The 11,399-nt window shown below is 38.0% G+C and overlaps 1 protein-coding gene across 2 annotated transcripts in view; it reads right to left on the reverse strand.

Annotated features, from left to right (window-relative positions):
- The window catches only part of LOC135692008 (tectonin beta-propeller repeat-containing protein 1), a 34,093-nt gene extending 22,738 nt beyond the window's left edge, over positions 1 to 11,355 (reverse strand). The window contains exons 1-6 of one of the 2 annotated variants that reach the window (XM_089112172.1): positions 10,864 to 11,354; positions 8,538 to 8,675; positions 6,931 to 7,053; positions 6,426 to 6,542; positions 5,489 to 5,669; positions 5,175 to 5,284 (exon numbers count right to left, since the gene is read on the reverse strand). In XM_089112172.1, coding sequence (XP_088968298.1) covers positions 5,175 to 5,284; positions 5,489 to 5,669; positions 6,426 to 6,542; positions 6,931 to 7,053; positions 8,538 to 8,675; positions 10,864 to 11,133 — 939 coding nt within the window. In that variant the 5' untranslated portion in view covers positions 11,134 to 11,354. Of the gene's footprint in view, positions 1 to 5,174; positions 5,285 to 5,488; positions 5,670 to 6,425; positions 6,543 to 6,930; positions 7,054 to 8,537; positions 8,676 to 10,863 lie in introns of both variants that reach the window. The other variant, XM_089112173.1, reaches the window with a different exon arrangement.
- Positions 11,356 to 11,399: the final 44 nt, after the last annotated feature.

Below are 11,399 nucleotides of genomic sequence, written 5' to 3' on the forward strand. Positions count from 1 at the left end.
CATCTCAAAATTAGTTTGATTTTCTTGCATAAAAACGAAATAACAGTAAAATGAATCCGAAATTTCATTGAAACATTGTTTGCAATTTAGAAGTTACGTGCTGCTGAAATTTCCTTGATAAATTGCCAATACTGACCACTTTGTAAATCTTTTCTGTGGCCTAGGCAGATTCAAAATTGGCAGTTATAATACAGTTTTTAATCATTATTCTCATAATTTCCTCTAGACACCCAGTCGGGTGCTCCGAGGATACTTTCTGTCTTAGAATTTCTTCAATGATTATATCATATAGTTAACTCTGTGTTTTCTTTAGGCTTTTTAATCAAGCATAAAGAACGTTTAATGCTGTCTTGAATTATAGACAGTCTCAAACATAAACATTAATTTATCTCTTTCTACGATTTAACATAATTCCCCAATTTAAAAGCGCATTGGAATAACTATTTAGATTTTCCAGTTACTGTCAAACTTTCCGATTAACTCGAAAATTTTGACTGGGAGGTGTCACACCACACAGCCCCTCGGCATTCACTAACCTCTGGTAACCTATGTCATAAAGTGAACCTTCATTATTATTATTATTATGAGTAATATGCTGAACCTTGCTTTGGTTGCCCTGTGCAACAATTGTTTTGTTATGCTTTGTTATATTAATAAGGGTGTTATGGAATTTTAGTGTTGTTGTGTTTTGGGATTCGAGAATGAAAGTAAACGAAGTGTCTTCTATATGAATTGGCCTACGGAATTAAGAGAATATAACATTGGCGACGAGGATAAAACCATAATAACATAGCATATGTTATGAAGGATGGCTTTCAGTCTAAATCTACACCCACTTCCTGAATTTGATCCAGATATTGAAGTTGGTGCTAGTCTTTCTACGAGATGGCGACAATGGCTTCGTGATTTCGACACATATATTCTTGCCAGTGGTATAAGAGATCTTGGACGCAAACGAGCCATTTTACTTCATCAAGCAGGTTCCCGAGTTCGCGAAATTTTCAGCCAGATTCCTGATACAGGCGCTGCCGCTGATTATGAACTGGCTCGTGATAAACTCACTGCATATTTCGAGCCTCAAACAAACCGTCGGTATGAAGTGTACAAGTTTCGCCAAACTCGCCAGGAACAAGGGGAGACCTTAGATCATTTTCACACACGGCTCCGACATCTTTCTGTCAATTGTACCTTTACGGATACCGACTTCGAAATCGAGGAACAAATAATTGTTGGAGGCATTTCTAACAAAATTAGAAGAAAAGCGTTACGTGACCCAGACTATTCGCTAAAAGATATGTTACTTGATGGCAGAAGGGATGAAATGAGCGAATTCCAAGCGAAGGAAATTGAGTCAAAAGAAGACATGCAACAATACACTCATCGGTTTACGGCTTCAAACAAGGCAGGTAAACAAAAATTGACTGTACCCCCGAAATGTGGAAGCTGTGGTGGTGCACGACACCCAAAGGATCAATGCCCAGCGTATGGCAAAACATGCCATAAATGTGCAAAATCGAATCATTTTGCAGCTGTATGTCGGAGTGCAGCTCAGGACAAGAGACCGAAATCCGGTAGGCCAAACAAACCTCAACGTTTCTCAGTCAAGCCATTGAATTATTCGACACAGTCTAGCGACGATGAATACGTTTACACAATACAACAGAAATCCACAGGGTGTCCTACAACAACAATTTCTATTGCGGGAAAGCCAATATCAATAATGATTGATACCGGCGCCTCCATCAACGTGTTGGACAACACAGCCTTTCAACAATTAGAGGGAATTGAATTACGTCCAACCAAGGTCAAGGCATTTGCCTTCAGTTCAAAACAGCCCGTCTGTTTCAAAGGAAAATTTGAAGCTCTTGTCGAAACAAAGCAAAAATATTGTGTCTCAACATTCTACGTTGTGAGCAGCAAAGATTCAGGATGTCTGCTATCCATGGCTACCGCACAGGAGTTAGGACTTATCAGCTTGAATCTAAGTGCAATTAAGCCCGTTGATGTAACAGATGAGAAACTTTCAACTTTGCTGGATAAATATCGTGATGTATTCAAAGGTTTAGGAAAACTCAGAGACACTGAAGTGCAGCTCAACATTAATCAAGAGGTTATACCAAAGGCTCAACCCCCAAGGAGAATCCCATTTCACATTCGTCAGAAAGTACAGGACGCTGTGAAGGAGCTTCAAAGACAGGATATCATAGAGCCAGTACCTGAAAATCAGCCAACACCATGGGTCTCACCCATCGTTGCTGTTCCGAAGAAAGATGGTTCAGTGCGAATTTGTGTGGACATGAGGATGGCTAACCAAGCCATAGACAGGGTTAGATATCCTATACCCACAGTGAATGATATAAGCCTAGAGCTTAATGGTTCGAAGTACTTCACAAAGCTGGACCTTTCACAAGCGTATCACCAACTACCTCTTGCAGAGGAATCGAGGTATATCACAACATTTTCCACACATTGCGGTTTATATCGTTACAAAAGATTAGCATATGGAATAAATGCTAGCGCTGAAATCTTCCAACACTCGCTTCAGCAAAATCTTCAGGGCATCAAGGGTGTGCAGAACATAGCAGATGACATAATTATTTTCGGTGTCAACAAGGAAGAGCATGACATCGCCCTTGAGAAATGTTTGCGACGTCTACAAGAAAAGGGATTCACGTTAAATGCGAACAAATGCAAATTCTTGCAACCCACATTAGACTTCTTTGGACAGATATTCTCCGAAAAAGGGACTCGCCCAGATCCAAAAAGAATTCAGGATTTGCAAAACGCTTCAATTCCCAAAAATGCAAGTGAAGTGAGAAGTTTGTTGGGAATGGCTAATTATAGCTCCAAATACATCCCAAATTATTCAACAATTACAGCTCCATTGAGAGATCTTATCAAGAAGAACTCGATCTTTTCGTGGAAAAAGGAACATCACAATGCGTTTGAACAGGTAAAACGAGCGCTTACCTCTTCACCAGTTATGGGATACTTTGATATAAACAAATCTACTAGTCTGACAGTTGATGCCAGTCCTGTAGGCATTTCAGCCATCTTATCGCAAAGCTCAAAAGAAAAAAGGGACCATCAAGTAATTGCATATGCTAGTAGGTCCTTAACAGATGTGGAAAGTCGTTATTCCCAGACGGAAAAGGAAGCTTTGAGCATAGTATGGGGCATTGAACATTTCCATTTGTTTTTATATGGTCAACCTTTCACACTTGTCACAGACCATAAGCCTCTAGAGATCATATACGGATCGCCAAGCTCTAAGACATCAGCCAGGATAGAAAGATGGGTTTTACGCTTGCAGCCATATCAGTTTACAATTAAATATAAACCTGGCAAAGAGAACGCTGCGGACTACCTATCTCGCCATCCATCTGCTAAAACATCAAAAGAAACAGAGTTCACTGAGGAATACATAAAGTTCGTAACTTCTAATGCAGTTCCTAAGACAATGAGTCTGCATGAGATTGGTAAAGAAACCAATAGCGACAAAGAACTCCAGAAACTTCGCGCCGCTATTCGCTCAGGTGCGTGGGAATCGGTCGATTTGTCATATCGAGCAATCAAAGAAGAACTTTCGATCGGTGCTCAGAATATTATTCTTAGAGGCTCAAGAATAGTCATTCCTCTATCTTTACGCCAAAAGGCAATTGACATCGCGCATGAAAGTCATCAGGGACTGTCCAAAACAAAAGCTATGATCAGAGAGAAAGTGTGGTTCCCAAAAATAGATGACTTAGTTAAAGCAACGATTGATTCTTGCCTTGCTTGTCAAGCAACAGGTAAAGAAAACAGACCAGAGCCATTGCAATTGAGTGAATTACCAACAAAACCATGGGAGAAACTACACATAGACTATTATGGACCACTGCCAACAGGTGACTATCTGGTAGTCATTATTGATCGTTACTCGCGTTTCCCAGAAGTAGAAGTTGTTTCCTCTACAAAAGCTTCAACACTTATACCTAAACTAGATCGTATCTTTGCTGTGCATGGAATTCCCGACAAGATACAGACGGATAATGGCCCTCCTTTCAATGGAGATGAATTCAAGCGTTATTTACACATATTGGGAATAAAACATGACCGAAGTACTCCAAAATGGCCACAAGCAAACGGAGAGGTCGAACGTTTCAACCAGCCGCTAGGCAAAGTTATTCAAGCAGCGATCGTGGAAGGAAAACCGTGGAAGCAAGAATTACAAAGGTTTCTTCTACAATATCGCACAACACCGCACTCTACTACGAAAGTTCCACCGTGCGAACTTTTGTTCAACAGACAAATTCGTGGAAAGTTCCCAATACTGAAACGGAAAAGTATTATAAACAAGCACAAGATCGCTCGAGAAAATGAAGAGAAGTCACAGAAATATCAGAAGATGTATATTGACAAGAAGAGACACGCGAAAGAAAGTGATATAGCAATAGGAGATACGGTACTCGTGAAACAACAGTATAAGAACAAGTTCTCATCAAGATTTGATAAAGCCCCATACAAAGTTATCCAACGTAAAGGGACGATGATTACCGCAGAGAACAAAACAAGACGTATCACAAGAAATGTGTCACATTTCAAGAAATTCCCTGCTAGAGTAGATCAGCATGAAGAGTTCGACAGTGATATAGAACAAGAGTTGAACAAAGAAGGAAATCAAGCAGAACGCGAACACAGACTTGGAAATAACGCACGCCGTCAATCAACAAGAGTAAGGAGTCAACCGGTGAGATATGGTGATCCGATACCATCAAGATTTATTCGCTGATTTTTAAAAAGGGGAAGTGATGTCATAAAGTGAACCTTCATTATTATTATTATTATGAGTAATATGCTGAACCTTGCTTTGGTTGCCCTGTGCAACAATTGTTTTGTTATGCTTTGTTATATTAATAAGGGTGTTATGGAATTTTAGTGTTGTTGTGTTTTGGGATTCGAGAATGAAAGTAAACGAAGTGTCTTCTATATGAATTGGCCTACGGAATTAAGAGAATATAACAACCTACAAACCCATTAACCTCTGGTCTCCACTGCCATACCACTACGGGACAGTTTTAAACTTGGTTGTTTGTTCCCTACGCTTTTCTTATTTTACTTAAGATTTTTGCGTTGTAGAAATACCACAATAGCAACATTCATTGGCGGACACAATAATAAATAAACTAGCATACCTTACGGTTTCGTCCTAAAGCCCAAACGGCGTTCGTTCCGACCGAAACTTGCAGAAACCCCGAGTTAGTTAAGCCATTAGTTGAATCTTTGATCTCCTTCCAACCTTCCCCTAGAACAACACGTGAAAACTTTTAATACAGCGAAGAGATAATGAAGCAAAGGGGACCCAGTTTAACTTTTTGCGAGCAGGCACATTTCGTAAGGTAGTCAAAACAACAATAAAAAGGCAATGAAATTATTGTTGGCTTTGATACAATCAAAAGGTCGTAGTTGGGGAAAATATAAGTATTCATGAAGAAGAAAAGGTACATACCCGTGGGGTTTTGTTGTGATATTCCAATTCTGGCAAGAGCCGTACCATCCCACTGGACAGCCCATAACAGTCCCGAAGGACCAACAGAGATCTGTACGAGATTCAAGTCTTCAGAACTGTTTAAACGTACCCAGCCGGTTCCCTCTGGACAGCTCTGTGATATACCTTCACGGTAAAGTACCTTGAGTGTATAGAAAAATCAGATCTTAACAACATTGCATGCAAGAAATTTCAGCGAATATTTTGTAAATTTAGAGGTTTGGCAGTACAATAGAATAGACTCCGTTTATAGTCAAATAAAAGTTTTTTTGAAAAGTTGTGCCTGTAATAATTTGTGTGTGTGTTATGGAGAGGGGAAAGGCAATAATCTAAGTAGACATTTACTTGGCCCATTTTGTATATGACAGTTGTCACCGTCCAATTATTGTTTCTTAATCAAAGACTGCGCCGTGAAAATGAACCTGGGGGCTGAGAATCAAGTTGAGTGACATAGGAAGACCCACCATGGTTAGGTCCGACGCTAAAGAAAAATTTGGATATTTAGCCTTCTTGGATGGCATAAATGAATCTCCCAGACTAAAATTTAAAAAATTCGCTTCAGCCCCCCAGTCCCACCCCCTAGTGAAGCCGTGCATGTTAATGTACTTGTTAACTCAAACCAGTTACACTTTTATCTGTGTGGATAGCATGACTTTGGATTGCTTGGGCTAAGGGCCTTAAGAAATGCTTTAGTCACTGTCTTAAATTACAGCAAGGTATTTACTAGTGTTATATCGCAGCCTCAAAATTTGGCCTGTTCTACATTCTTGTACAATGCCAAGTAAACTAAAAATTGTGGTGCCCGGGGAGGGAGAAATAATCACATATCCATAAGAGCAGTTTTGAGTTATTATGCTTTCAAACCCATAATTTTTCATTGGAAAAACTTGTAAGATACCTTTCCACAAAACGTCAATGCCCAGACTGCTAGGTAACCAGGCATTTGACGCGGTAGGTGTGACCCTCCAATTGCAACATCTTGAAATGGATCCTTTTTATCTTCTTTCCAATGGACCTGTGTCATTAAAATTCCAGAAAAATGACAAGCACAAACCCATAACCATTTATTTCACCACCCATTTATATTTTGCGATTAATAAAATAATGTGACATAGCAATATCATACCAAAGGTTTTCTGGCAATGAAAAATATTGATTCTTCATAACCCTGTGATATCTGCTCTATCTAAGAATTAAGTAGCCTGGACATATTTAGATAATGTATTGAAATGTATGTAATAGCTTCACATACTGTTACTTTTTTGAGCCAAACAAATTTTTTGAATTCTATAATTTTCAATTTTTTCAAGTTCTTTACCTGTGATAGGCTACAAATATCAAACATAATACTTTGTACCCAGCAAGACAGATGCTGCAAGATGAAAAGATCACAATACACTCACACGTATCCACTTTCCAAAGTCTTTGAAACATTTGTACCTTGACCATTTACACCTTCGAACAAATGAAAACTTCCCTCTGTTTTTACTAAAGGTTCGTGGAAAATCAATAGCATATTGCCAGCCCTGTTAAGAGGCAGGAAAAACAAAATTTGTAATAAAAACAGCATAGGTGACAAGTTTCTATCTTCTAAAGGAAAAACAAGCCAAGTAGAATATTTGTCATGTGGGCTAAAAATGATGAAAACAGTAAGCCTGAAGTTTTACCACCAAACTTTTATCAAAAATGGACTACTTTGTTGGTAAACAAAGCTATTTTACTGTCCATGAAGGGCAATGCTGAAAAGAGTTGAGCTGGTGCATCTCTTGGTGCATTCTTTGGCCAATTGTTTGGCAAAATTTTCATTAGCAACAGGGAGCTGATAAATATTGTTAAGGAACATTTTAAGAGGAGGTAAAGAACTTAGATGAGAGCTTCCCTATTAGCAATTGCTTGTTATCAAGTTTATAGTAATGTAGACATTATCTATTTCATTATCTTAAGGTCATAAAGTACAGCTTTGAGTAAATTTCCTATTGCCTGGTAACCTACATAAACAGGCAGTAAGACAGGGGCGGATCCAGCAAAAAACTGACTGAGTTCCAGGCCAAGGCTAGGGTCATTCAGATAATGCATTGATCATTGTGCATAAGACAACATTATTATTTATATTTATGCATTTTGGTACCATTGAGGGTGTGGGGGTGGGGGGGGGGTAGGTACTATCTACTCAATAAATCTAGATTCTAGATTTCTTTCCGACAAAAAAACAGTGCCTCTGTGAAAAATTTTTAAACTCCCTCCCTTTCTCAATACCCTTTGTTTGTTTTGGATGCCACAGCAAAGTTTTTCCCTTTTGTTTTGCTCGTAATTTGTTGTTTTGCCTCCGAAGACACAAGCCTATTCATCAAAATATGGTGTTCCATCTGAGAATAGGTTTTCCGTGCCATCAAAGTCTGCAATTTAAAGCAAAGGTAGTTAACACTCCTGGAAAATTAACGATATCTCCTGGTTTTATCTCAAATGCTTAATAATCTGCTAGAATGCTGTGATGGTCGTGAGTATAAAACATCTGCAGTCGCCATTTCGAATTCAATGTTTTGCAGTTCCACAATAGAACAGAAACAATAGGTAGCCAATCAACTACGGGCCATTGTACAGCTCTCTTACAAATATGGTATCATTTCCCAGTTCCAGATGCTGTTTTGACTGAGTTCCATCCGTGTTCCAAACAAAAAGTTTATTGTTTCAATTCATTCACTTCTGAGACACAAAACGTTTATTTCCGAGTTCTAGAATTGACTGCTGTTGTCCTCCACAGCGTCTGGAAAATCGTTTCCAAATCACGACAGAGAAGAAACTGGCAATTTTAAGATTTTGAAGAGACTGAGAAACTTTGAATTTTTAGGTTTAAATTTTTAATTTAACTATTAATTGTTTCAGGCAACACTATTTTTAGCTGTATGTTGGAAAACTGACTGAGTTCTGTGCATCAAGGAACTCACTCTGGATCCGCCTCTGTAAGAATACAACTTTGATATATGAATCATACAAAAACACACATAATCACCTCAGTATCAAACTCATTTGACTGATCTTTAAACCAATCATTTTCCCACTGCCAATGGGCTTCTACTTCAAAAGATTCTTTGGGAGTATTCTTAGTTCCATCTTCAGAGCTCCAAGCTGGGCGATCTGTTACAATCAGCTGTAATAAAAAATCTGCAGTCAGAAAAGAAACAATTTTGACACTATCAACACAAAGATAAAACCTACCAATAAAAAGATTTGCCGGGGCGAAATATAAGTATATTCCTTAAAGTTAATTTATTTTGAATATTTTATCTCATGACATTGAGTTCTCCTCGTCGTAATGCTTTCTTCCTGTATATCTTTCATAACAACACTCATTGCAAGATTCACAGAATCCGGCAGACAGCCTATCCTGTGGTTCTTCCTTCTTACACAATAAGAAGATTGACAATTTGTTTTATCTTATCATACATAGCTTTTTCTGGTTGGCCAAAAATAATAGGTCGTTTGGGCTAGTGTAATGCTGGAAATTTTGTTCAAAGGATTCGAATTAAAGGACTGTTACAATGATGGTTCAGAATAGTTATGCAAAGACTACCCCCAGCAACAATACGCAATTCACAAATTACCTTGACAACAAATGGGTTTTATATAGCATTGATGATTCATTTTAGTTAAACTGAAAATGTAAACAATATAACTATTCCAGGATTTTCATGCAGAGAACATTGGAACAAAAAACAGAATCTAAATGAAAGACTACATAGGGATATAGACACATAGACTGTATTAACAAAATATATATTTTGGGGAAAGTGCGGGGACCTGTCAATACTCTGTTTCTCGCAGTTTAGATAGGGTGTGTACTCCAACTACAACTACTGGGGAAAATATCTGTGACACCAAAAGCACAAAATAGGGCTGTATAATTGAAATGAATTCATTGTAGACTAGAGAGGAACATAGTTTGATGTCAAATGGCTAGATTGTGCATATCATTTAGTGTTTATAGTGCTGGCAGATAATATTTCATGAATCTGCCCTTTTAGAAGTGGCACTTCATTTATATTGGGTTTTTCTTCCATCAGCTCTATTATATCATGGCCCTGATGGTAAGGAGGTGTTCTTTATCTTAACCAGTTGAAAGTAGTCTTGAGAAAGTAGCAGGGCCTATTTTAAGAAATTTTTAATACTGCACATTTATAACTACATTTTTTATAGGAAATTTTGTTGTTGCAATTTTTGGAAATTTCTAGTCATTTCGTTTTGTTGTAAGTTTTGATTAGAGAGTCTTTCCGGTGGTCATACAAGATTTGCAATACATGACCTCTATATCGAACTGACGGGGAAAATTCACATTTTGTGAACAAAGCAAGAATCTGGGATAGCGGTAATTAGACATTTTCACAAATCCCAAAATTCAATACAGCACATTTTCGAAATCAATACTGCACATTTTTAAATTAATACTGCACAAAGTGTGTAATACTGCACACTAAAATAGGCCCTGGAAAGTAGTCTTATATTTAGGTCAATTATGGCAATAAAAATGTTGATGTTTCAAACAAAAAGTAATTACTCTGTATTTAGAATTTCTGCAAAATAAATGAATCCCCCCAGAGTTTAGTCCATGTAGCAAATCCCAGAGATCTTTGGAGATGAGTTGTGTTTTTTGGTGTGGTGTTGGTATAAGTTAAGCATCACCTAGCAAAGGGTGTATTATTGAAATTTTGGTGCAATGGCATGGCAGTGGTGAGGCACAATGCATTATCTTTGATTGTTTATGAAAGTATCATATTCTTTATATTGTCTATTTGTCTTCAATTGTATTGTCTTTGGCTATCATATACAATGCAACTCAAACTCTCCACATGGCTGTATGATATTGTAGTCTTGTTTGTGGTCAAACATTTTTGTTTTTGCTGGTAAGTAGAGCAATTCTATCCAATAATATTTGTGAAATACAGTAAGCTTCTGATAACTCAAACATCCAAGGGACATAGAAATGGTTTGAGATATGGAACAGTGTTTAAGTTATCTGGGATGGGGGTGGGGTTATTTGATTTTTTGAGGTTATTTGGGGCTATTTGAATATCAATTTGACTTTGCAAATGTATGCGAGGGGTTTGAGTTTTCACGAGTTTACTGTATAAAAAAAACTACTATTGAATTCGGAACAGATGGCCAATAAATCATATTTTGCGTGGACTAACTATTTCCAATTGTATTTCTATTATTTATTGACGTGATTCCTGTGTGAGCTTTGCATGGATTCCACCCTGGGTCTTCCCCTAATTCCCATTCTTTATTCAAGGATAATTTTATCAACGTGGCATTCATGTTGACCAGCAAATGACACTTACTGACTTTTGTGACCAACAACGCTTCGTCAAAGACCACCTCTGATTTTCATATGTTGATACCTGAACACGAACTGGAATGTCAGTTTTGAACAAACACATGTAGAGCCTTTGATCTGCCCCCAAACCCCAGGCGCAATAATCCAGAGCAGATATCTTTTTAAAACTTTGCTTGGACACATTTGGCTTCTCACTCCGCCATTCCATGCCATCAAGAGTGAAGTAAAATAACTGACCAGAACGATATATTCCCCAGAAACACGATTTCGGCATCTTGTTAACTCAGCTTTCCGCGTTGTTTTGATGATATGTAAAACGTTCTGTTCCACTATTTGATTGAAAATCTGTGACAGAATCCAGACTGTGTTATACACACGAGTATCTCATCCATGTTTTAAAAGCTAAATATGTCTGCAAGACATGCAAGTTGGTAGAAAGGTGAAAAAACTGTAAAGTTTGAGGTACCTTTTCCAGTTGTTCTTTTGATGACAAGAATCGAGTAATGTTTGCCTCTTTCCAGTTTAGGATGGCCTCATTTT

Source organism: Rhopilema esculentum, chromosome 13, assembly GCF_057945365.1.
Source record: "Rhopilema esculentum isolate cy_ngs chromosome 13, ASM5794536v1, whole genome shotgun sequence".
NCBI classification, from domain to species: Eukaryota; Metazoa; Cnidaria; class Scyphozoa; order Rhizostomeae; family Rhizostomatidae; genus Rhopilema; species Rhopilema esculentum.